The sequence below is a fragment of the Choloepus didactylus genome, chromosome 3 (genome assembly GCF_015220235.1).
Source record: "Choloepus didactylus isolate mChoDid1 chromosome 3, mChoDid1.pri, whole genome shotgun sequence".
Lineage (NCBI taxonomy): Eukaryota > Metazoa > Chordata > Mammalia > Pilosa > Megalonychidae > Choloepus > Choloepus didactylus.
The window spans coordinates 172,735,181-172,761,234 of record NC_051309.1 but is presented as its reverse complement, the minus strand read 5'-3'; the positions used below and the strand labels follow the sequence as shown (position 1 = coordinate 172,761,234).

Here is a 26,054-nt window from a genome sequence, read left to right as displayed (position 1 = left end):
TTTAGCTTTAAAAAGTTCTATGTCTAACACTCCTTAATATTTTAACTATCACCTTTCTTTTATAAAATATGTTATAATTAGAAAAATGGTAATACAGATTGCAAAGACTTTTACAGTTTTATGCATTACTAAGAAAATAAAAATCATCCACAATCCCAGCAACCAGAGATTACTGTTGACAACTTGTACCTGATTAGCTCCCAATTATAAAAATTGTGCTTACATTGCTGCCTCTTGCCTGAGGATGAGTTTTCAACTAGCATCTACTTATACCTGCAGAGATTAGCAATAAGGGAAAAAAAAAACAGCTTGTCTAAAGGTTTAAAAATCCTAATCAGGGGTTCCTCTTGGCCTGTGCCATTCAAGTTCAAGATAAATGTTTAACTTCCTCTGAAAATATTTTTGCTATTGTGAGAGTTACTAGAGACACAGTGCTTGATGATTTGACTAAAGAATGTCCTGAAACTCTTAAGTTAAGAGCAAGGCAGTGTACTAGGCACCTGGGGCAGAAATTTAAAAGATATAGACAGAGTCTCTGCCTTCAAGAAGCTTAACTCGGAAAATAAACACACAACATGATTTCAGATTGTGGTAAGTACTATAAAAATAGGTTATCATGATTTTCTTTAACTAGGGGGAAGGGTTGTGGGGATGATTGAGGTAAAGTCTTTAATCAGTGGTTAGAGAAGACCTTTGGGAAGATGGGACATCTCAACTGAGACATAAATGACAGCAAGAACCAGCCAAGGAGAGATATAAAAAGGGAACACATTCCAGACATTCCATATGAAAGAATCTGGATAAAATCAATAATTTAAAAAAATTTATTGGTATTTCTACTTCATTCTAATATTCATTGAGCATCTGTTTCATGCCAGGCACTATATAAGCTTCTGGGAATACAGGAGTCAACATGACAGAGTGGGTGGGTCTATGTTCTTATAGAGCTCACATTAAAAAATAAAATAGGTCAAAATAAAAAATACATTAATGTGACAAGTCTCCTTATTCCCTCTCCAAGCTCATTTGGCACCAGTCTCTCCTTAACTCACTACCTTCCAGCCTTCTTTCTTTCTTATACACAATGGCCCTTCTAGTCCTCGTACACCAATCTACAAAGCCTGTTCTCACCCTAGGTATTTGCACTAGCCATTCCCCATGCCTAAAATGCTCTTTGCTCTGATCTTTGTGTGGCCAGTTCCTACTGGCATTCGAGTCTCAGCTGAAGTTTCACCTCCTTGGGCAGGCCTGTGAATGCCCCGTATGTTTGATTTTTCTCAGTGGTAAGTGCTAGGCTACACTTTAATGTCTATTATCTGTCTCTCTTTAGTAAATATAAACTTCTTGACATTCGGATCTTTCTGTTTTGATCACTGATCTATCCCCATATCCTAGAAAAATGTCTGGCATATAAGATGCTCAAGAAGTATTTCTGAATGACTGAAGAATGAGTAAATGAATCTGTGAAGGATAGTGATGTCTGTCTCAACCAATAATTATGACAGACAAAAGGCATTAAAGAAACAAATTTCTAGAGAGAAGTAAAAGGTTGAATTTGTTCAAGGTTACCAGCTACCAAAGCTGTATATTCAGCAGCTGGATTTTTTTCTTTTTTTTCCCCCACCTTAACTAAAAAAAAATTTTTTTTGGTAGAGGGGGGGTGGTGTTAAATCTGAATCTGAGAACTTTTAATATCTGCTTGACACAGGGGCCACAACATCTAAAACATACTAATGATCTTTGTTCACTGTAATATTGACAGTACCGATCAAGTTTTTTCTTATGAAGCACTGGAAAAATATAAGGTTCCTTAAATTTTACCAGTTGTATTTCCAATCACAAGAAAATAGAAGCATATAAAAGGTAAAATTGGTAGAAATGTTACTGTCTGACAGGGAATTTTCATTTTTAATAAACCAAACATGATATTTTAATAGGCAAATCAAATTATAGGGAATGCGTTTAGTCTCAAGACACAAGAAGATTTTAGGACTACAAAGAGTCCTCAAAAGCATCAGAGATATTTTAGGTTTTTATAAAATTCCTATAGAGCTCCCTGAATGAAACAACAAAGAAAAAGAAGTTCTCCCCACCATGATTTCACAATACCTTAGACTTTATTGATTTCTTATCTAGGATATAAACTCTACTCAAGTCTTGGTCATCAGCTCACTTCTCTGTATTTATAGCACCAAGTCATTCAACCTTTCTGTATCTTTCTATCCATACTCTGGGATCTAAGAATAAAAGGTCTATAAAAGACATTTGATAAGCATAAAACTCTCTTGGTCCTTTGTTATTCCATATAAGTAAGAGTAACATAATTTGGTTTCACAAAGGATTTTGATTCAAAGTAGATTAAATTTAAAGATTAACAAGTGGAACTTGATATTTCTCTCCATTTATTTAGGGTATTCTTTTAATAAAGTTTAAAAAATTTCACTTTAACAGTATCACACAACTTTTTTTAGATGTATTCCTAGGGTTCCAACAGTTTTGATTGTTATTTGTGTTCCTTTTGTTTTTAATTTTTTTAACAGATATACAAGAATTCAAGTTTAGAAAGTGAAAAGCTCAAGTGAAATAGCCAACAAAATTGTGAAAGGTGAAATAGATAAACAGCCATTCCAAAAAAAAAAAAAAAAAAAAAATCAAAGGTCTGACTTCAAATATGAGGACTATTAAAAAAAATGAAGAAATTGAATTCTGCCTAAGCCACAGTACAGATTATCAATAAGTACTCAATAAGACAATGCAAAGCGAGGCCAAAGCCAAGGTCAAGATTTGACTGGTAAAGATACAATATGCCATTTTTAGATTTGGGCAGTTTATTATTTATATAGACTATGAAAAGAAGAATAAGCCAAAAGTACCAGCCCCATGATCCTTGTCTCACACACCCAAAGGGGCAACAATGACACAAAAGTGGCTGGATGCCTGCAATGCAAGTTGTGGGGTGCCCCATTGCTGAGGAGCCATTCTAGACTGCAGCTAAGCATTTTTATATTCTGCAGCTCTATTCTGAGGGTGACAGAGCAGAAAGCCCCATACCTCATCCAAATCTAGGAGATGATTAGAAACTGTCTCATGAAAGTTTCCCAGGGAGGACAGGAAACAGAATAGGAGATGACCTCCTAGCAGCTCCTCAGAGGCTTCCCAAACTCTCATGTTCTGGGAGGATCACAGGGTGTTCTGTCGAGACTCAAATAAGCTGCAGTTCAAGTCTTTACCTATAAGGATATGTGCAAGGGTGCCAGGGCCCTTCCCCTACACAGTCAACAAGCCAGAAAAAGCATCCTCCTTGACTCCTGCTCCTTTCTACAAAGCACTGCACTAGTTAAGTCAATGAAAGGCTGAGGTACTAGTTAAGTCAATGAAAGGCTGAGGTACAAGTGGGATGTTATTCCGCATTATTCAATGGTGACCCATGTAATAAAGAATCTGGCTCTACTTTTTAAAGTCTCATCCTTCCCTATTCTCCTTCCATCCCCCCCTCCTATCTGGGCAAGCTGATGAGAAAGGTGCACACTCTTTTGGCACTGGTTGGAAGCTCAACCCACATGTGGGAACCCTTGCCCCATTCCTAGCCTGTAACCATCATAAAAACCTCAAGCAGGATCCTATCCTTGCTCTTTCAAGCCATTTTCAAATCAAATTGGGAAGCCCACTCTGTTCACCCCAGAAAGCTTCATTATGTGAATAATAAACCTTTTCATACTCTTTTGGTATCTGTGCAGCATCGTAAGTCTTGATTTTAAACCAAATTTTAAGTGAGGGTTGGGGGGTCCATCCTTTCTCTGCAAGGTAGCAAAAACACATGTCCTATTTGAACAGTATTCAAATTATCTTGATGTGCTTTGATGCTGTTTATTTTTACTCTGAAGGTTCATTTTAAAACACTCAAAAAAATGTTTAAAAATACATTACTAGAAGTTTTCCTCTCACTGGCCTTTTGCTTATTTTATTACTTTTAAGCACAGAGGAAAAGCAGCTGAAAACAGAACAGGGAAATTCTTTTTCTTGTCAATGAACTGAACATTTTTATGAGTATGAGCAGCGAAAGCTGAATTAGGTAAGAAGACAAGTCTCATGACCCTGGTCTTAATATTAGCTTCCTGAACCTTACACTCCTCATGTACGTAACACTTAAAATTTTAGCTTCTGCTCTGGCCCATTTCTTGAAAGCCAGATTCCTATTTTTAAATCAGCTGACTACTTACAACTAGAAGACTTGCAGACACCCCTAACTAAAATGTGATCTCAATGCCTCTCTCCCTAGACCTGGCCTCTTGCTTTCCCTATAATGGGTAATGGGTGCTTTCCCCCTGCTTGCTTTCCCAAGTGTCACCCTTGGTTCTCCCTCCTCCCCCATATCCTCTGTCCCTTTAGTCACCGAGCCTTGGCAATACTACCTCCTAAGATAGCTGAACCCCATTCCTCTTCTCTCTCAAGACCTTACTTGAAAATTTCTAATGGTAATGTAACCACTGAAATAGCCTCTTTAAAAATAATTCACCTTTTTGATTAATATATATATACACAGAAGACATGTTCAAAATACCCAAAAGAGAAAATGATAATGTATTTTCCCTCCACACCTGTTCCCCAACTTGTATCCCCTTCAGGAGACATTCTGTAAATATATTTATTACTATGTAACAAGAGATCTTTTATATGTTGTTTTTTGAAACTTAAATTGTACTTTACTGTAACACATTGTGATATACCTTTCTTTTTTCACTTAAAAATGTATCTAAGAGGACAACTGAAAATGCCCGAGAGATCCAAGATGGCAGATTAGGAGACACAGAGCAAAATACTTCTCTGTGAAAAACAGATAAAAGACAGAAAGTGTTCCAAAATACCAGTTCCAGGGTTGTACAGGCTGGACAAGGTCTGCTACATCCACAGTGACCGTGTACTTGGTGAAAGTGAGAGTCTGTGTTTGCAATTGAGTGAGGCTGCTGGGGAAATGGCAGCCGTCTGTGGTGGGGAGAAACCTGGGGTTGGCGTTTGGTGGCAGGTTAGTTTAAAAACCCCGAAAGCGACTGCGGATCTGGCAGCAAGAGACGCACAGTCAAGCATGGTGCGGAGTGCCTTCTATGCCCTGGGCACCCGCCTCAGTATCTGGCATGGCTGATAGCCTTTTGCACACCTGCAGCTAACTGTCCTGGAGTTAGGAACGACACTGCAGCAGGTGGGGGACCGTGGAAGTGGGAAGTTACTACACCCTGTACAGCCATATTTTCAGCGTGCTGAAAGATGCCCCTTCATAGTGTTGCAGCTGAGAGTTTCCCTTGGGGATTCTGCCCTACGGTGATGTTGTACAGTCTTTCTCTGCAGAGGCCCGTGGAATTCACAGCTTAGAGGCGGGGTCCTGCATGTAAGTCCCAAGGGCCCTACACCAATCCCGGGGACTTGTGGGCCCACAGCAGAGAGAGACTGTGGGGAATCTGAGCTGAAGGGTTGGACTCATGCAACAGCTTTAAGACTCTGGGAACGGCTAGGAGTTCTGATTCTTAAAGCAGTCTTCCCTGCCTAACTGCGCAGGGCACACCCCTCCATACTCAGGGCTGGTGGCCCCAACTGCACATGGAAATTTGGTTCTGGCAGCCCCAACTGCACATGGAAATCTGGGGGTCCAAGGTTTGGACTTCCACTTGCCGCATAGACGAAGTTGGGGAGAACTGGCTTGATGGTAATAGGTGGCTCAGGGGCACCATCTTCTGGTAAGTAAGGGAAAGTGCACTCCACCAAGCTGTAGCTCTGACAAATTATAGATAATTGTTCAAATAAGTCTGCATATCCTGAAAGAACCCTATCAAGATAAGCAAATGCCAAGAGGCCAAAAACAACAGAAAATTTTAAAGCACATGAAGAAACCAGAAGATATGGATAACCCTAACCCAAACACCCAAATCAAAAAATCAGAGGAGACACAGTATTTGGAGCAATTAATCAAAGAAATAACCACAAACAACATCATGGCACAGGATATAAAGGACATGAAGAAGACCCTAGAAGAGCATAAAGAAGAATTTGCAAGAGTAAATAAAAAAATAGATGATCTCATGGAAATAAAAGAAACTGCTGATCAAATTAAAAAGACTCTGGATACACAAAGTAATAGATTAGAGGAAGTTGAGGAAAGAATAAGCGAACTGGAAGAGTGCAGGCTTGAAAGTCAAAGTACAAAAGAAAGAATGGAGAAAAAAATAAAAAAATTTGACATGGATCTCAGGAATATGATGGACAACATGAAGTGCACAAATATAAGAATCATTGGTGTTCCAGGAGGGGAAGAGAAGGGTAAAGGTCTATGAAGAGTATTCAAAGACATTGTGGGGGAAAACTTCCCAACCCTTCTAAACAACATAAATACACAAATCATAGATGCCCAACAAACTCTAAGCAGAATAAATCCAAATAAACCCACTCCGAGACATATTCTGATCAGACTGTCAAATGCTGAAAAGAAGGAGCAAGTTCTGAAAGCTGCAAGAGAGAATTCACCCATACAAGGGAAACAACATACGACTAAGTAGTGACTACTCAGCGGCCACCACTGAGGTGAGAAGGCAGTGGTATGACATGTTTAAAATTCTGAAATAGAAAAATTGCCAACCGAGAGTTCTTTATCCAGCAAAGCTCTCCTTCGAATTTGAGGGAGAGCTTAAAATCTTCACAGACAAATGCTAAAAGAATCTGCTAAAAAGAGACATGCCCTATAAGAAGTACTAAAGGAAGCCCTACTGGCAGAGAAAAAAAGAAAAGAGAGAGAGGTATGGAGAAGGGTTCAGAACTAAAGAGGTTTAGTAAGGGTATGTTAAAGGAAATAAAAGAGGGGGGGGGAATATATCTGACAAACAAAAACCAAAAATGTATCTAAGAAAACTTTTATGTACATATGGAGCTGCCTCAATCATTTTAACTGCCAAGTGGTATTCCTTTACTGAAAAGTATATAATTTAACCAGTCCTGTATTGGTGAACATTTAGGATCCTTATAATCTTTTTTTTTTTTTTTCCAAGGTCTTCAGTTTAGTTTAATATACTAGAAAAGCATAAGTAACCAGACAGCAATATTAAACAGTGAAAGTAATATGGCTGAAAAGCAGGATCACAACATCAAAACAGCAGTGCCCACTTATTTAACAGCATGGCCCCAGTATGACCTAAAGACCCAGCTGGTGAAAATTAAACTGGGCAAACAAACAAACAAACAAACTCCGAGGAAAGGGGGGTTGAGGGTAGGGAGTTTTCCAGTCACAGAAAGCTCTAAGATAAGCAGATGGGTATTCTTTATGAAGTACAAAAGACTTCATGACACTTACCCATATAAATGGGTACACAAATATTTTCTGTGAAATATTGAAGAAGTCAGGACAGTTCAATCAGTTAAAGAGTGTAACAATAGCAATAAGAACATAAATTGGTCTATTACTGATATTATAGTTATCATAGAATACAATCTAAGAAGAAGTTATTCCAATGGCTGGATTCTTATTTTTTTAATTTTGCAAGAACGTTCAAATTATGGTAGGATAAGTGCCAGGATTGCCACTTCCACAGATGTGTTTTTATCCCTGACTGATTGTGTCCTGAAGAAAAGTTCTTCACAAGGTGCAGTCATTCATCTCTAGTTGCATTATATGCAGGCTCTGTTCAGGCCCTTTGAGCCATTTTTATTTGTGTAACAAATGACTTGGAGATACAATTAAAAACAAAACAAAACACACAAAAATACTGGGGAAGAGTCACAAGTAAAATGATTTTATGCAGAGTTTTAAAAATGTTCATGATTTTACAGAAAGAACTAGGAGCTTTCTACAGTACTGTTTAGCAGTAATTACTTACGTTACTCATTTTCTGAGTTGCATTCCAATGAGAGCTGCACACTGTCAAGTTGGTTTTGTGGTTGCTGATAGCCATGTTTCCTTGAAATGGAATACATTTCCAGTTGCTGTCTCAAATGAATTTTGCTTATTGTGTTATAAAAGTTGGGCTCTGACAAAATTTCTGTGGTAGGTGGCATACTGAATATTCTCAAAATTGTCCTTTTATTCCTCTTGGCATGCATGAAAAGGGCAACGCTAACAAGGATCACTATCAAGTAAACATTCATGGCTTCGTTCTAGGCTTCATGAACTGTATAGAATCGTCATCACCCATCACTCTGTAACTTCCAGCCATGGGGGATGCTTGTTCCGGAGGCAGCATGAGGCCAACGCTGCTTGGCTCAGGGACCCTTCCCCCCATCCCAGGCTCCTTCTAATCTTTCGCTAAGTAACAGTATCTTACCTTGTCTTCTACTTCTACTTCTGCTTCTACTTCTACATCTAGTGTCTTCCACAATGACACTAGAAAAATGGTTCTCAAACTCATTTTAAGTTAAAATTGATGAATATTAACATTAAATTTTAAATAAAATTCCTGCATTTTTCATTCAATTTCCTTAATACATCCCAAAATTCAGGAAATAAGGCAAAGACTTTTGCGTAAACTGTTAATATCATAATGCAGAAAATATTGTGAGCTTATAATTTAGTTTGTTTCTTTACTAAGTAGCTTTTAAAATATATATTCTTTCTAACTACCTATGGCAGTAAATAAGTTGGCTACTCTAGTTATTGCTCTATTTCTTAATCTTTCTCCTTGTGTGTTATAAGCTATATAGAGAGACAAACATTAAGGCAAAGTTATGGTTTGATTTCTTTGTTATTACAGGATAACCTTGAAAAATGCATATTTTTCTAAGATGTTATTCTAAAGGGGGGGACTATTTTTGGAATTTTGTGATAAGTTACATACCATTTCATACTAGCTTTATATAGAGATATATAGTAGCAAGTAGCCCCCCCAAAATTTAGGAAAATTATATTGGAAAAAAGTTAACTGAAAAAAAAATCTCCTTATTAATTTTGTATACTACCAACCCCCCCTCCCCCATTAATTAAGAAGTATCATCACTAATCTATTCTAACAATAAATTTCTTGGTCCAGTTTTCACTGGAGCAGAGTTTGAGAAGCACCAAATGGACCAAAAATATGGAGCTAATCAAGTTACTTCCCTTACCTGTCCCCACCTGAAAACGACTAAGGCCTAATTTTTTTTTAAATTCATTTTTATTGGGATATAGTCACATAACATGCAGTCATACAAAGAGTACAATCAGTTGTTCATAGTACCATTATATAGTTGTATATTCATCACCAAAATTAATTTTTGAACATTTTCATTACCACACACAAAAAATAATAATAAAAATTAAAGTGAAAAAGAACAATTAAAATAAAAAAGAACACTGGGTGCCCCCCCCACCTTTTTTTTTTTTGGTAAGGCCTAATTTTTTAACACAGCACTGGTGCTGTTCAAAATTAGCCTTCCTTAACCAGCTTCAGCTTCTGCAACTCCTCTACATGCCCCAATCTCAAGTTCCAATCCTGCCGTTGTTCAAACGTACTAACTGTAAACTGTCAAGGATCTGTAACCTTGTATAGGCATTTTTGGAAATGCTCTTTTTGTAAACCCTGATAAAGTTCTCTTCTACCCTCAAGGTGTCACAGAAATATCATCTCTTCTATGAGGCCATCAACTCTGACTTACCAGGCAGAGGTACTTAGTACTCTTCCTCTTTGTTCCCACAGCACTTTGTGAGGTAGTACTTACCACAGTGTATTTTAACTTTTGGTTTACATGCAACTTTTCCTGAGGGCAGCTTCTGCATTTTACTCTTCATAAACACCCCAGACTCTGATAGAGCCTGACAACATACAAGGCTAGAAAATTCATACCCAACAGGAATGGCTGGCTAGTTAGTAATCAGTGTTAACCTTATAACTCTTTCCCTTAATTTCAAAATAATGTAGTTCCCTAACTGTGGAGTAAACCCCTTGGGAATTCAAAATTATATGGCTCTTTGTATTCGCAGAGCACACTATGCACAAAACAAGCTTGCTGCCGAACATGAAATAAGCTCCAACACTCATTTTTCCTCTGACGTTTGTCTGCAGAAGGGAATGTATCAGGGAGGGATGTCAGCTGAAGACAGAATCTCAGGTGTCTTTTTGATGGGAAATTGTAAAGCTTCCTTATACTTCCTCTTTATACTAGAACAAGTTGCTCTCATAAACAATTATTAAAAAAAACTTTTCTGAAGTTATTGCTTTACTGGACTATTGAGAAAAAAATGAACCTAAATTCATCTGTAGACTGATTTGCAATTATCAGAGTTCTTGGCAGTAATCATTAAGTCAGTTTCAAAATGGAGTACTGTCAGCTGTGATTTTAGAGAATCTGCTGACTTAGTACCAATGACTACAAAAACTTCCCCATCTTCAAAAGGTACAGATCTAAGTAACTTTGCGAATGAGTACAGCCATAAGACTAAAGGCAAAACGAACTCCTCATAAGCACTGTACTCTAGTTGATAAAGTTGTTTCCCACAGAAGTATGAGTTAACAACTTTGATACCACTATACATGTATACCGAAATGGAACAATTACGTAAATAGATGACAAATGGTGAGAGTCATGTTTCTCACACTTGGAGTGGAAAGTTAAGAAAAGCAATGGGAAGAGACTAGAATAATTCATGTGGTAATGGATTAAAGTTAGAGATATCAACATGACTCGTGTTAAGATTAATATAAAGATGGCTACATACAGAAATATTTATAGATGTGTACATATAATCAGGTTAGTATACACACATATATTTCTTTGATCTGTCAGCTAAAAGAGGATCTAAAAGAAATAGCAATAAGCACCCCTAGTGACCAGATTCTGGTTTCTAATACCATTCTACAATTAAAAAAAAAAAAAAAAAAAAAAATCAGAGCTCCTTGAAGAAATGATCGATTCCAGATTGTGACAGGAAATATACAAGATAAAACTAGAGCAAACTGTAGGGCAAGGAATTAAGGAAGTGCTGGGAAAAAAACTGATGGGGACAAGTCAAAAGAGCACAGGAGCCTACTGAAAGAGCTTCTATTAGCCAAAATTGGAATAATTTGAGCAAAAAAAGAAAAAAAAAGTAATATGGGACTATAATTCAAAAGTATAAAATAAATATCCATGAGTCCATGCTGATATGAATGACTGAATAAATTAATAAATGGGGAAGAAGAGGGAAATCTCCCATGCAGAAGAATTCTAAATTAATTATGTAGTTATTCCACTTTCAAGGAGGGTGAGCAGTAACTCCTCAGGTGTGGGGTGCACTTCTTTCCCAAGTGGACAGTATATAAATGGGGAAAAAAAAAGAAACTTTACAGTGGAGAAATCTGACAAACATTACCTCACCAGGAGATCAAGACCAATATCAACAGCTGTAAGTAAAATTGATAGTATGTAATCTTAATATGATGTGATGAAAATGGTACTTTACTTCTGGGGGTCTTCCTCCCAATAACCCATAATCCCAGTCTTATCATGAAAACACCACCATGCATTGGCATGGTTCATGGCACCCCAAAGCAATTACAACAGTAACATCAAAGATCACTGATCACAGATCACCTTAACAGATACAATAATGAAAAAGTTTGAAATATTTTGAGAACTACCAAAATCTGACACAGAGATGCAGTGAGCACATTCTGTTGGAAAAATGGCGCCTGCTCAATTCAGGGTTGCCATAAACCTTCAGTTTGTAAACAATGCAATATCTGTGAAGTGCAATAAAGTGAGGTGAAATAAATAAATGAGGTATGCTTTTAAATTTAAAACTGTTCAAAAAAACTAAGTCTATTAAAATTTTTCCCCATATTTCAAATTTTTAAGAGAGAAAGGTAAAAATTATAAGACTAGAAATTATCAAGAAAGTGAAAAGACCACCTACAGAATGGAAACCATATATCTGACAAGGTTCTAATATCTAATATATAAAGAAATCTTACAACTCACAACAAAAAGACAAATGATCCAATTAAAAAATGGGCCACGGACCTGAATAGACATTTCTCTAAAGAAGATATACAAATGGCCAAAAAGTACATGAAAAGATGCTCAAAACCATCAGCTTTTAGGGAATGCAAATCAAAACCACAATGAGATATAATTCCACACCCACTAGAATGGCTACTATTAAAAAAAACAGAAAATTAAGTGTTAGAAGGAATGCAGAGAAATAGGGACACTCATCCATTGTGTCAATTATCTTAGATCTTCTGGATAATCTGCTGCAGCTTCTACATCAGCAACTGATGCTTCACCTTGTAAAATGTAAATGGTACAGCTTCTGTGGAAGACAGTTTGGCAGTGCCTCAGAATGTTAAGTGCAGAATTATCATATGACCCAGAAATCCCACTTCAAGGTATGTACCCAAAAGATTTAAAAGCAGGGACTCTAACAGACATTTGCACACCAGTATTCACAGCAGCATTACTCACAATCATCAAAAGGTGGAAGAAATCCAATTGTCCATCAAAAGATGAATGGATAAACAAAAGATGGTATATGCATACACTAGAATGTTATTCAGCAATGAAAACGAACGAAGTTCTGAAGAAGCATACTACAACATGGATGAACTCTGAAGAAATCATGTTGAGTGAAATAAGCCAGACACAAAAGGATATTACATGATTTCATTTATATGAAATAATGAGATTATGCAACTCCATAGAGACAGAAAGTAGATTACAGATTATCAGGGCCAGGGGTAGAGAGTGGGGGATGGGGAAAATTAATGCTTAATTAGGTAGAGTTTCTGTTTAGAGTGATGAAAAAGTTTTGGTACTGGATGGTGGTGATGGTAGCACAACACTGTAAATGTAATTAATACCACTGAATTGCATACCTGAAAGTGGTTAAAATGGAAATTTTTATGTTGTATATATGTTAACGCAATAAAAATGTTAAAAAGATGAATAAAATAAAAGGAATACACCCTAATTAAAGAACATTTGCCAGAGGCGGGGCAAGATGGCAGACTGGTGAGCTGCAAGTTTTAGTTACTCCTCCAGGAAAGTAGGTAAAAAGCCAGGAACTGCGTGGACTGGACACCACAGAGCAATCTGTCTTTGGGCATACTTCATACAACACTCATGAAAATGTCGAACTGCTGAGATCAGCGAAATCTGTAAGTTTTTGCGGCCAGGGGACCCGCGCCCCTCCCTGCCAGGCTGAGTCCCGTGGCAGGAGGGGCTGCCAGCTCCGGGAAGGAGAAAGGAGAACTGCAGTGGTAGCCCTTCTCGGAAACTCATTCTACTGATCCAGACTCCAACCATAGATAGACTGAGACCAGACACCAGAGAATCTGAGAGCTGCCAGCCCAGCAGAGAGGAGACAGGAATAGAAAAAAAAAAAAAAAACACGAAAAACTCCAAAATAAAAGCAGAGGATTTTTGGAGTTCTGGTGAACACAGAAAGGGGAAGGGCGGAGCTCAGGCCTTGAGGCGCATATGCAAATTCCGAAGAAAAGCTGATCTCTCTGCCCTGTGGACCTTTCCTTAATGGCCCTGGTTGCTTTGTCTATTAGCATTTCAATAACCCATTAGATCTCTGAGGAGGGCCCTTTTTTTTTTTTTTTAATCCTTTTTTCCTTTTCTAAAACAATTACTCTAAGAAGCCCAATACAGAAAGCTTCAAAGAATTGCAATTTGGGCACGTCAAGTCAAGAGCAGAACTAAGAGAGCTCTGAGACAAAAGGCAATAATCCAGTGGCTGAGAAAATTCACTACACACCACAACTTCCCAAGAAAAGGGGGGTGTCCACTCACAGCCACCATCCTGGTGGACAGGAAACACTCCTGCCCATAGCGAGCCCCATAGCCCAGAGCTGCCCCAGACAACCCAGTGTGACGGAAGTGCTTCAAATAACAGGCACACACCACAAAACTGGGCGTGGACATTAGCCTTCCCTGCAACCTCAGCTGATTGTCCCAGAGCTGGGAAGCTGGAGCAGTGTGAATTAACAAAGCCCCATTCAGCCATCATTTGAGCAGACTGGGAGCCTCCCTACACAGCCCAGCAGCCCAGAACTGCCCTGGGGGGACGGCACTCACCTGTGACATAGCACAGTCATCCCTCAACAGAGGACCCGGGGTGCACAGCCTGGAAGAGGGGCCCACTTGCAAGTCTCAGGAGCCATACACCAATACCAAAGACTTGTGGGTCAGTGGCAGAGACAAACTGTGGCAGGACTGAACTGAAGGATTAGACTATTGCAGCAGCTTTAAAACTCTAGGATCATCAGGGAGATTTGATTGTTAGGGCCACCCCCCCTCCCCGACTGCCCAGAAACACGCCCCACATACAGGGCAGGCAACACCAACTACACACGCAAGCTTGGTACACCAATTGGGCCCCACAAGACTCACTCCCCCACTCACCAAAAAGGCTAAGCAGGGGAGAACTGGCTTGTGGAGAACAGGTGGCTCGTGGACGCCACCTGCTGGTTAGTTAGAGAAAGTGTACTCCACGAAGCTGTAGATCTGATAAATTAGAGATAAGGACTTCAATAGGTCTACAAACCCTAAAAGAACCCTATCAAGTTCAGCAAATGCCACGAGGCCAAAAACAACAGAAAATTATAAAGCATATGAAAAAACCAGACGATATGGATAACCCAAGCCCAAGCACCCAAATCAAAAGACCAGAAGAGACACAGCACCTAGAGCAGCTACTCAAAGAACTAAAGATGAACAATGAGACCATAGTACGGGATATGAAGGAAATCAAGAAGACTCTAGAAGAGCATAAAGAAGACATTGCAAGACTAAATAAAAAAATGGATGATCTTATGGAAATTAAAGAAACTGTTGACCAAATTAAAAAGATTCTGGACACTCATAGTACAAGACTAGAGGAAGTTGAACAACGAATCAGTGACCTGGAAGATGACAGAATGGAAAATGAAAGCATAAAAGAAAGAATGGGGAAAAAAATTGAAAAAATCGAAATGGACCTCAGGGATATGATAGATGATATGAAACGTCCAAATATAAGACTCATTGGTGTCCCAGAAGGGGAAGAAAAGGGTAAAGGTCTAGGAAGAGTATTCAAAGAAATTGTTGGGGAAAACTTCCCAAATCTTCAAAACAACATAAATACACAAATCATAAATGCTCAGCGAACTCCAAATAGAATAAATCCAAATAAACCCACTCCGAGACATATACTGATCACACTGTCAAACACAGAAGAGAAGGAGCAAGTTCTGAAAGCAGCAAGAGAAAAGCAATTCACCACATACAAAGGAAACAGCATAAGACTAAGTAGTGACTACTCAGCAGCCACCATGGAAGGTAAGAAGGCAGTGGCACGATATATTTAAAATTCTGAGTGAGAAAAATTTCCAACCAAGAATACTTTATCCAGCAAAGCTCTCCTTCAAATTTGAGGGAGAGCTTAAATTTTTCACAGACAAACAAATGCTGAGAGAATTTGCTAACAAGAGACCTGCCCTACTGGAGATACTCAAGGGAGCCCTACAGACAGAGAAACAAAGAAAGGACAGAGAGACTTGGAGAATGTTTCAGTACTAAAGAGATTCGGTATGGGTACAATAAAGGATATTAATAGACAGAGGGAAAAATATGGCAAACATAAACGAAAGGATAAGATGGCCGATTCAAGAAATGCCTTCACGGTTTTAACGTTGAATGTAAATGGATTAAACTCCCCAATTAAAAGATATAGATTCGCAGAATGGATCAAAAAAAATGAACCATCAATATGTTGCATACAAGAGACTCATCATAGACACAGGGACACAAAGAAACTGAAAGTGAAAGGATGGAAAAAAATATTTCATGCAAGCTACAGCCAAAAGAAAGCAGGTGTAGCAATATTAATCTCAGATAAAATAGACTTCAAATGCAGGGATGTTTTGAGAGACAAAGAAGGCCACTACATACTAATAAAAGGGGCAATTCAGCAAGAAGAAATAACAATCGTAAATGTCTATGCACCCAATCAAGGTGCCACAAAATACATGAGAGAAACACTGGCAAAACTAAAGGAAGCAATTGATGTTTCCACAATAATTGTGGGAGACTTCAACACATCACTCTCTCCTATAGATAGATCAACCAGACAGAAGACCAATAAGGAAATTGAAAACCTAAACAATCTGATAAATGAATTAGATTTAACAGACATATACAGGACATTACATCCCAAATCACCAGGATACACATACTTTTCTAGTGCTCATGGAACTTTCTCCAGAATAGATCATATGCTGGGACATAAAACAAGCCTCAATAAATTTAAAAAGATTGAAATTATTCAAAGCACATTCTCTGACCACAATGGAATACAATTAGAAGTCAATAACCATCAGAGACTTAGAAAATTCACAAATACCTGGAGGTTAAACAACACACTCCTAAACAATCAGTGGGTTAAAGAAGAAATAGCAAGAGAAATTGCTAAATATATAGAGACGAATGAAAATGAGAACACAACATACCAAAACCTATGGGATGCAGCAAAAGCAGTGCTAAGGGGGAAATTTATAGCACTAAACGCATATATTAAAAAGGAAGAAAGAGCCAAAATCAAAGAACTAATGGATCAACTGAAGAAGCTAGAAAATGAACAGCAAACCAATCCTAAACCAAGTAGAAGAAAAGAAATAACAAGGATTAAAGCAGAAATAAATGACATAGAGAACAAAAAAACAATAGAGAGGATAAATATCACCAAAAGTTGGTTCTTTGAGAAGATCAACAAGATTGACAAGCCCCTAGCTAGACTGACAAAATCAAAAAGAGAGAAGACCCATATCAACAAAATAATGAATGAAAAAGGTGACATAACTGCAGATCCTGAAGAAATTAAAAAAATTATAAGAGGATATTATGAACAACTGTATGGCAACAAACTGGATAATGTAGAAGAAATGGACAATTTCCTGGAAACATATGAACAACCTAGACTGACCAGAGAAGAAATAGAAGACCTCAACCAACCCATCACAAGCAAAGAGATCCAATCAGTCATCAAAAATCTTCCCACAAATAAATGCCCAGGGCCAGATGGCTTCACAGGGGAATTCTACCAAACTTTCCAGAAAGAACTGACACCAATCTTACTCAAACTCTTTCAAAACATTGAAGAAAATGGAACACTACCTAACTCATTTTATGAAGCTAACATCAATCTAATACCAAAACCAGGCAAAGATGCTACAAAAAAGGAAAACTACCGGCCAATCTCCCTAATGAATATAGATGCAAAAATCCTCAACAAAATACTTGCAAATCGAATCCAAAGACACATTAAAAAAATCATACACCATGACCAAGTGGGGTTCATTCCAGGCATGCAAGGATGGTTCAACATAAGAAAAACAATCAATGTATTACAACACATTAACAAGTCAAAAGGGAAAAATCAATTGATCATCTCAATAGATGCTGAAAAAGCATTTGACAAAATCCAACATCCCTTTTTGATAAAAACACTTCAAAAGGTAGGAATTGAAGGAAACTTCCTCAACATGATAAAGAGCATATATGAAAAACCCACAGCCGGCATAGTACTCAATGGTGAGAGACTGAAAGCCTTCCCTCTAAGATCAGGAACAAGACAAGGATGCCCGCTGTCACCACTGTTATTCAACATTGTGCTGGAAGTGCTAGCCAGGGCAATCCGGCAAGACAAAGAAATAAAAGGCATCCAAATTGGAAAAGAAGAAGTAAAACTGTCATTGTTTGCAGATGATATGATCTTATATCTAGAAAACCCTGAGAAATCAACGATACAGCTACTAGAGCTAATAAACAAATTTAGCAATGTAGCGGGATACAAGATTAATGCACATAAGTCAGTAATGTTTCTATATGCTAGAAATGAACAAACTGAAGAGACACTCAAGAAAAAGATACCATTTTCAATAGCAACTGAAAAAATCAAGTACCTAGGAATAAACTTAACCAAAGATGTAAAAGACCTATACAAAGAAAACTACATAACTCTACTAAAAGAAATAGAAGGGGACCTTAAAAGATGGAAAAATATTCCATGTTCATGGATAGGAAGGCTAAATGTCATTAAGATGTCAATTCTACCCAAACTCATCTACAGATTCAATGCAATCCCAATCAAAATTCCAACAACCTACTTTGCAGACTTGGAAAAGCTAGTTATCAAATTTATTTGGAAAGGGAAGATGCCTCAAATTGCTAAAGACACTCTAAAAAAGAAAAACCAAGTGGGAGGACTTACACTTCCTGACTTTGAAGCTTATTATAAAGCCACAGTTGCCAAAACAGCATGGTACTGGCACAAAGATAGACATATAGATCAATGGAATCGAATTGAGAATTCAGAGATAGACCCTCAGATCTATGGCCGACTGATCTTTGATAAGGCCCCCAAAGTCACCGAACTGAGCCATAATGGTCTTTTCAACAAATGGGGCTGGGAGAGTTGGATATCCATATCCAAAAGAATGAAAGAGGACCCCTACCTCACCCCCTACACAAAAATTAACTCAAAATGGACCAAAGATCTCAATATAAAAGAAAGTACCATAAAACTCCTAGAAGATAATGTAGGAAAACATCTTCAAGACCTTGTATTAGGCGGCCACTTCCTAGACTTTACACCCAAAGCACAAGCAACAAAAGAGAAAATAGATAAATGGGAACTCCTCAAGCTTAGAAGTTTCTGCACCTCAAAGGAATTTCTCAAAAAGGTAAAGAGGCAGCCAACTCAATGGGAAAAAATTTTTGGAAAACATGTATCTGACAAAAGACTGATATCTTGCATATACAAAGAAATCCTACAACTCAATGACAATAGTACAGACAGCCCAATTATAAAATGGGCAAAAGATATGAAAAGACAGTTCTCTGAAGAGGAAATACAAATGGCCAAGAAACACATGAAAAAATGTTCAGCTTCACTAGCTATTAGAGAGATGCAAATTAAGACCACAATGAGATACCATCTAACACCGGTTGGAATGGCTGCCATTAAACAAACAGGAAACTACAAATGCTGGAGGGGATGTGGAGAAATTGGAACTCTTATTCATTGTTGGTGGGACTGTATAATGGTTCATCCACTCTGGAAGTCAGTCTGGCAGTTCCTTAGAAAACTAGATATAGAGCTACCATTCGATCCAGCGATTACACTTCTCGGTATATACCCGGAAGATCGGAAAGCAGTGACACGAACAGATATCTGCACGCCAATGTTCATAGCAGCATTATTCACAATTGCCAAGAGATGGAAACAACCCAAATGTCCTTCAACAGATGAGTGGATAAATAAAATGTGGTATATACCCACGATGGAATACTACGCGGCAGTAAGAAGGAACGATCTCGTGAAACATATGACAACATGGATGAACCTTGAAGACATAATGTGGAGCGAAATAAGCCAGGCACAAAAAGAGAAATATTATATGCTACCACTAATGTGAACTTTGAAAAATGTAAAACAAATGGTTTATAATGTAGAATGTAGGGGAACTAGCAATAGAGAGCAATTAAGGAAGGGGGAACAATAATCCAAGAAGAACAGATAAGCTATTTAACGTTATGGGGATGCCCAGAAATGACTATGGTCTGTTAATTTCTGATGGATATAGTAGGAACAAGTTCACAGAAATGTTGCTATATTATGTAACTTTCTTGGGGTAAAGTAGGAACATGTTGGAAGTTAAGCAGTTATCTTAGGTTAGTTGTCTTTTTCTTACCCCCTTGATATGGTCTCTTTGAAATGTTCTTTTATTGTATGTTTGTTTTCTTTTTAACTTTTTTTTTTTCATACAGTTGATTTAAAAAAGAAGGAAAAGTTAAAAAAAAAAAAAAGAAAAACAAGGAAAAAAAAAAATGATGTAGTGCCCCCTTGAGGAGCCTGTGGAGAATGCAGGGGTATTCGCCTACCCCACCTCCATGGTTGCTAACATGACCACAGACACAGGGGACTGGTGGTTTGATGGGTTGAGCCCTCTACCATAAGTTTTACCCTTGGGAAGACGGTTGCTGCAAAGGAGAGGCTAGGCCTCCCTATATTTGTGCCTAAGAGTCTCCTCCTGAATGCCTCTTTGTTGCTCAGATGTGGCCCTCTCTCTCTGGCTAAGCCAACTTGAAAGGTGAAATCACTGCCCTCCCCCCTACGTGGGATCAGACACCCAGGGGAGTGAATCTCCCTGGCAACGTGGAATATGACTCCCGGGGAGGAATGTAGACCCGGCATCGTGGGACGGAGAACATCTTCTTGACCAAAAGGGGGATGTGAAAGGAAATGAAATAAGCTTCAGTGGCAGAGAGATTCCAAAACGAGCCGAGAGATCACTCTGGTGGGCACTCTTACGCACACTTTAGACAACCCTTTTTAGGTTCTAAAGAATTGGGGTAGCTGGTGGTGGATACCTGAAACTATCAAACTACAACCCAGAACCCATGAATCTCGAAGACAGTTGTATAAAAATGTAGCTTATGAGGAGTGACAATGGGATTGGGAAAGCCATAAGGACCAAACTCCACTTTGTCTAGTTTATGGATGAATGTGTAGAAAAGTAGGGGAAGGAAACAAACAGACAAAGGTACCCAGTGTTCTTTTTTACTTCAATTGCTCTTTTTCACTCTAATTATTATTCTTGTTATTTTTGTGTGTGTGCTAATGAAGGTGTCAGGGATTGATTTAGGTGATGAATGTACAACTATGTAATGGTACTGTAAACAATCGAAAGTACAATTTGTTTTGTATGACTGCGTGGTATGTGAATATATCTCAATAAAATGATGATTAAAAAAAAAAAAGAACACTTGCCAAATTAAAAAAATTATAGGGCTAAAAGGAGAAAAACAATGTCTTTAATTTCTCTACATCTGCTATAGCTAATTTAATTTGAGCTCCTGTTCTGTTTCAGAATTGGGACCTTGATCACTACACAATTTAAGGTAGGCATAAGGAGAAGAGATTTTAATCAGAGAATAACTATGTATTAATAACGTAATGAAGAGTTTAATAGAGTGCTACATTCTATCACAGGTGTGATGCTCACATATGTCTTTGCATGAACTCAGTGATTTCAAAACAGCTCCCAGATATGAGGAAATGGTAGCTGAGTTTGGGCACATTTACCTGAGGAAAAAGGATAGAAAAATTCCACTCAAGGGCACTGTCCATCACCTCTTCTCCCTTTCTCCCATCAGGAGAACCAGGAGACTCAGAGTAAACATTGCCTGGAACAGAAGCTAAACTACAAAAAAAAAAAAAACAAAACAAAAAACCAAAAGTCCTCTCTAACTCTCATAATTCACATGTACATCAATAGCGCCCCCATTTGATCAGCTCCAACTCCCTCATGGCTCTGAGAAAACATTCAGATCTGGCTGCTACAGACTTTTCACTTTAATTTGAACTTGGCGCCTCCACTTGCCTGCTTCCCAAAGAGGAAGCAAAACTAGTTCTAGTAACAATTTAGACTCTGAGTAAACTGTGAGATTTTGGCTTGTACAACTTAAACTATTTACATCAATTACATTATAAACAGATCAATTACCCAGAAAATTCCTCATAATATTTCTTCTGTTGGTTTTAGCTCCCCCAATATCTCTTTAAATCCCTTCTGGAGCAAGAAAGGACATAAATAAATTAAATAAGGTTACTGTAGGAATGTGCCACATCAGTGTTCAGAATGTGCCCCTGCAGAATATTACTCATCTTTCTTCATTTCACCGAGAGGTAAGGAGCTCTCATTCTACAAAGTTAAACATATTAAATTCTATCAACCACTAAGACAGCAACATTTTTTTCTGGGTTCAACAGTTTTGACTCAGGGAGATCTTGGTTCCAGAGCTGTGCTTCCCAGGACATTACTCATGGCAAGATCTGCACCCTCTTGCCTGGAAAGTGAACCTAACAAAACCGATCCCGGAGCCAATCCTGGCTAGGAGGGCCCTACAAAGGCAGGGAGCTGAGCCTTGATACACTAAGATCTTCAATATCCACTCACAGTCTTCAAATAACTGACGTAAATCAAAGAGTTCAGCTGCTCCACAAAGGAGGAAATTATCCTAAGCATCATTAAATACAAACAAAAACACAAACAGTTCTCTTAGCACTTCATATATTGCCCTTTATCTTCTCAGATTTTATGTTTATATAAAAAGGTGTTATAAATTAAAATTATACAGGTCTAATTAATGGGAGTTACATTTCTAACCAAAGGTCTACCACCCCACTTTACAGAAAAGATTATAAGCCTCAAAATGAATCAAATGTTGTTATTTAACCACAAATAAAATGCTATATGCATTACATTATGTGACAGATATAAACCAAACAGGGGGATTCAGTGACCCAACACATTTTTCATTTAATAACTTGAGAGCAGGGTTGTACAGAATGGAGTGAAGGGCTCTGGTACCACACAGAAAGAGCACAAGAGCCCTTCTGAGCTTGTCTGAAGGCAAGAGCTAGAAATAGGAATGAGGGAAAAGCCAGTAGGAAAGGACTTTGAGGCGTGGATCCAGTCCGAGCACTCCTATCACAGAATGCTGACCTGTTTGGTGAAGGTGCCATGTATCACAGAGGAAATCAACTGGGTGCTCCGAGCCTTCAGTGGAAGGCAGGGGATGCCTGAATGATATATATTCATCATGTGAAGCCACACATACCTCTGAATCTTCAAATTCCAGATTACTAGTTCACCACCCTGATCATGTAGCACAGGGTCTACCTCAGATCTCAACTACACATCAAATATCAAATGTGAACAGATCCACTATAAAATTCAGCTATTGCTGTAATTTCAGTATTGCTTTTAACAGAGTCATGTACAAAAGCAGAAACCAAGAGGCCTTAAAAGCAGCATTAGAAAATTTTAGGGCACAAAGTAAGGAGAAAAGGACACCTGTCTCCAGGACAGAAAAAAAGGGCAGCCACATCGGTGGGCCTTCTCACTGGCACAGACAGATTTATTTCCATAAACAATATCCTTCCTCTTTCTACACTCAATACTCAACAAGCAACTTTCAGAACAATAGGCTCAAGGAAGCTTCCCTTCTGGAAAGAAATTTCTTAATGTACAATAGTCACAAAAGAGTTTGAGTATTAGAAAAAACAAGTTCATGCTGCACACTCACTCCTAGATGCTACACATCAAAGTTTTGATCTTCAGAGATGTGAGAGTAAGAATATGGATGAAAAAACCTAGCAGATCTGAGGACTACCTACCTGTTCTACTACTTTCCTAATTACCACACCATTATGGATAGTTTGTTCTATTAGCTGAACCAATATAAGGAAGTATAAATACCTGATCGAGCAATGCCACTGTCCCTGTCTTCATTTTGTCCTCTGCTTGGCATATCAACTGGTGTGCTATGTGCTAAGACAAAGGCAGAAGGAAACCAGGTTATTGATCTTGCCAACGATAAGAAAGTTTTAAAAATACCTCCAATAATTTTTGCATTTCAAAGTAGGCTACTGCTACTGTTGACTGGCATACATTAATTTAGAGATTAAGCAGAAAGCAAAATTAAATACTTAAAAAGACAATGTTGAGAGCAAGAAGAAAATAAAGAACCAAGTTATCCATCTGCTCTTAACTTCACTACTGTAGCATAAAATCTTTTTTGAGTGATGTACAAGAACTCAAAAAACCTGAATAAGAAACTATTTGTGCAGCTGATACAATTAACAAACATTCGAATATTCTCAGGCAGATATTTTTAGCCATTTTCCTCATTAGTAGTAGTATTTAATAGTCCTGTATTTTCAAAATGCTTTATAATCACTTTCAGTAGTAGCTACAGGCAACTTAGGGAAAAGAAATACTTGAAAACCATTTCATAAATCTAAAAAATGTTTCTCTATTTATAACCCACTCTCTTGGCAGATAGAAAACACATACTTATTTTCAAATATTTCCTCCTCCACTTCTTTTCCATATACACCCATACACAGTATTCTTGTAGAGTTAGAAAAACTCATGCATTGGCAGGAATTTTGGAAAATACTCTAAAGTACTGTGGTCTTCTAGGAATGCTTCAGATTGATCTGAACTGTATTCTTATTGGGCTAGAAGGTTGATAAAGTGTTGCTATTTTAAGCTTTAAAATACACAAGAAATCCAGGTCTCTGCCTGACTATTATACCTGCCAACTATTTTGAAGCATGTTTATTTTCACAATTTTAAAGAGAGTATATAAACATGTTATCCTCACTCTAGGTAGGTGGGAGGGTGTCAGTTTCATTAGGGTATCAGTTAACTAGGGTGCTTATTTCAGACTATAAAGAACAGAATGAAGAATACCATTTGCCATAAACACAACCTTTAAAATGTTAGTGATGGAAGGTCCCTACACTTGTTAATTATGCCAAAACTAACACGAACATTTCAATAGCCATAGCTAGAAAGGCCAGTTAAATCTAAGAATTTATCTGCCCAGAGATACCTGGATGACAAAACCTATTTAAAAAAACAAACAAACCTAGAAAGTGCACTTAAGCTACTTAAATGCTAGAGAGAGAAAGAAAAGAGAGAGAAAACAAAAAAGTTTTACATGCTCTTATCAGAGTAACTTTTGGAGAAACTCTGTGCAGGTTAAGGATGCAGGTGAATAAATGGACAAAAGGTACCACAGCAAAGGGAAACAGCTCACAGAAGCAGAAGAGACCCAGGAAAATCAGAAAATATAATCCTCTTAGAAATTCTAAGGGCTCATTTCATACCAAAATCAGCTTACACTGAGGTATTAGCAAAGACATTTATAGTGGAGGTTCATTTTGGTAGAATTTTCAAAACACCATGAACTTGGTTGCATTTGAAACTAATATTCCTTATCACAAGAGCCCCTTGGATTTCTAGAGAGGTGCCAAATAGGATTTTTTTCTAAGAAACTGCACACGATTTATTAATAGGTGTGTGGGGTACACTGTACTCAGCATTCCACACAAACCTGCAAAGAAAGAAGCACTCCGGGTGAGCCGGAGAGGTCCTCCTTCAGCTACCCCATGCAGCAGTTTGCTGCTGCACGCTTGCAGCAGACCTAGAGACAGAAATACACAGGAGAGGGCAAACAAAATACACACAAAAAATAAACACAGATTAAAGATAATGCAAAACAACGGAACAACACAACAAACTCAAATAAAGCAAAACACACACCCACAACAGTGGTATTCAGAAACAAAGAATCCATTTGTGTGTCTGATTTTACCTAGGTTACTTCCAGTACGACAAGGGCCCAAACTATTCTGAACTGCATTCGGTTTCCCCAAATTAGGATCTTGGTTGATGTATTCAAAGCTGTCTTGCAAGCTAAAGCCAGAGAGGGGGAGGAAGGAAGAGAGAAGAAAAACGTCAAGAGACTGATAAGACTGTTTTTTTAAATAGGATTTCAAATATAGACAACTGACGAGTCACTCAAGATTTTTCTTCATAAATAAAATCTCACATTCATCAAAGGGAATTAGACTGGCAACTTTAGGGGAATGTTTTAGAGGAAAAGAAAAACTTTTTGGAAGTAGCCCAACCTATAAAACTAAATTGCATTGTAACAATTTCATATTATATAATGAGGCATCAAACTCTAAGTTACTCTTTAGTGACTGACACCCAGGATGTTGCTATTCATTTCAAGGGTTTTACAAAAATCCCTCAAAATGAAATTCATTTTAACTCTTAATTAACACATATGAGCTATTTAGCAACTTTTTTTTCAGAGGAGATAACAAATTATGCTGCCTGTAAGAGTTTGATTTCACAACTTCTAAAAAGTTAGAATTATCCATAAAACAAAGGTTAGGGAAGCAGATTTTAATAATTTATTAGATTTATTAACAAGTAAAATATCAAGATGTCAAGGATAATATGGCATGAAGCCAAAATAATTTTTAGTTAAATATGGGCTCAATATTTTATTATAGGGAGTTGTTATAGATGTTCAAGTAATCTCAGGGGTCTGATAAAGAACATCTCCTAAGAAATAAACATCAGTTTCCATACTGGTTTAAGTCATGAGAGTCCAGTGTTAAATGCTCAAATAAATGATTTCATTATTTTGTTGCAAATGTAAAGAAACTGACTCAATGGAACCCCAATTTACAGAGCCTATTTTTTAGTTTCTCA

General features: G+C 37.9%; 2 protein-coding genes across 6 annotated transcripts in view; both read right to left on the bottom strand.

Moving 5' to 3' along the window:
- FNIP2 (folliculin interacting protein 2) overlaps positions 1 to 26,054 on the bottom strand; it is a 137,633-nt gene that overhangs the window by 52,884 nt on the left and 58,695 nt on the right. For 4 of the 5 annotated variants that reach the window (XM_037830908.1, XM_037830907.1, XM_037830911.1 and 1 more), the window contains 3 exons: positions 25,144 to 25,244; positions 24,883 to 24,972; positions 23,238 to 23,309 (listed from right to left, as the gene is read on the bottom strand). In XM_037830908.1, coding sequence (XP_037686836.1) covers positions 23,238 to 23,309; positions 24,883 to 24,972; positions 25,144 to 25,244 — 263 coding nt within the window. The remainder of the gene's footprint in view (positions 1 to 23,237; positions 23,310 to 24,882; positions 24,973 to 25,143; positions 25,245 to 26,054) is intronic. The other variant, XM_037830909.1, reaches the window with a different exon arrangement.
- On the bottom strand, positions 7,388 to 8,754 carry LOC119529977 (small integral membrane protein 19-like). Its single transcript, XM_037830914.1, is given in 2 exon segments — positions 7,388 to 8,156; positions 8,159 to 8,754. Coding segments are annotated over 2 exon segments (399 nt in total). The 5' UTR covers positions 8,259 to 8,754; the 3' UTR covers positions 7,388 to 7,857.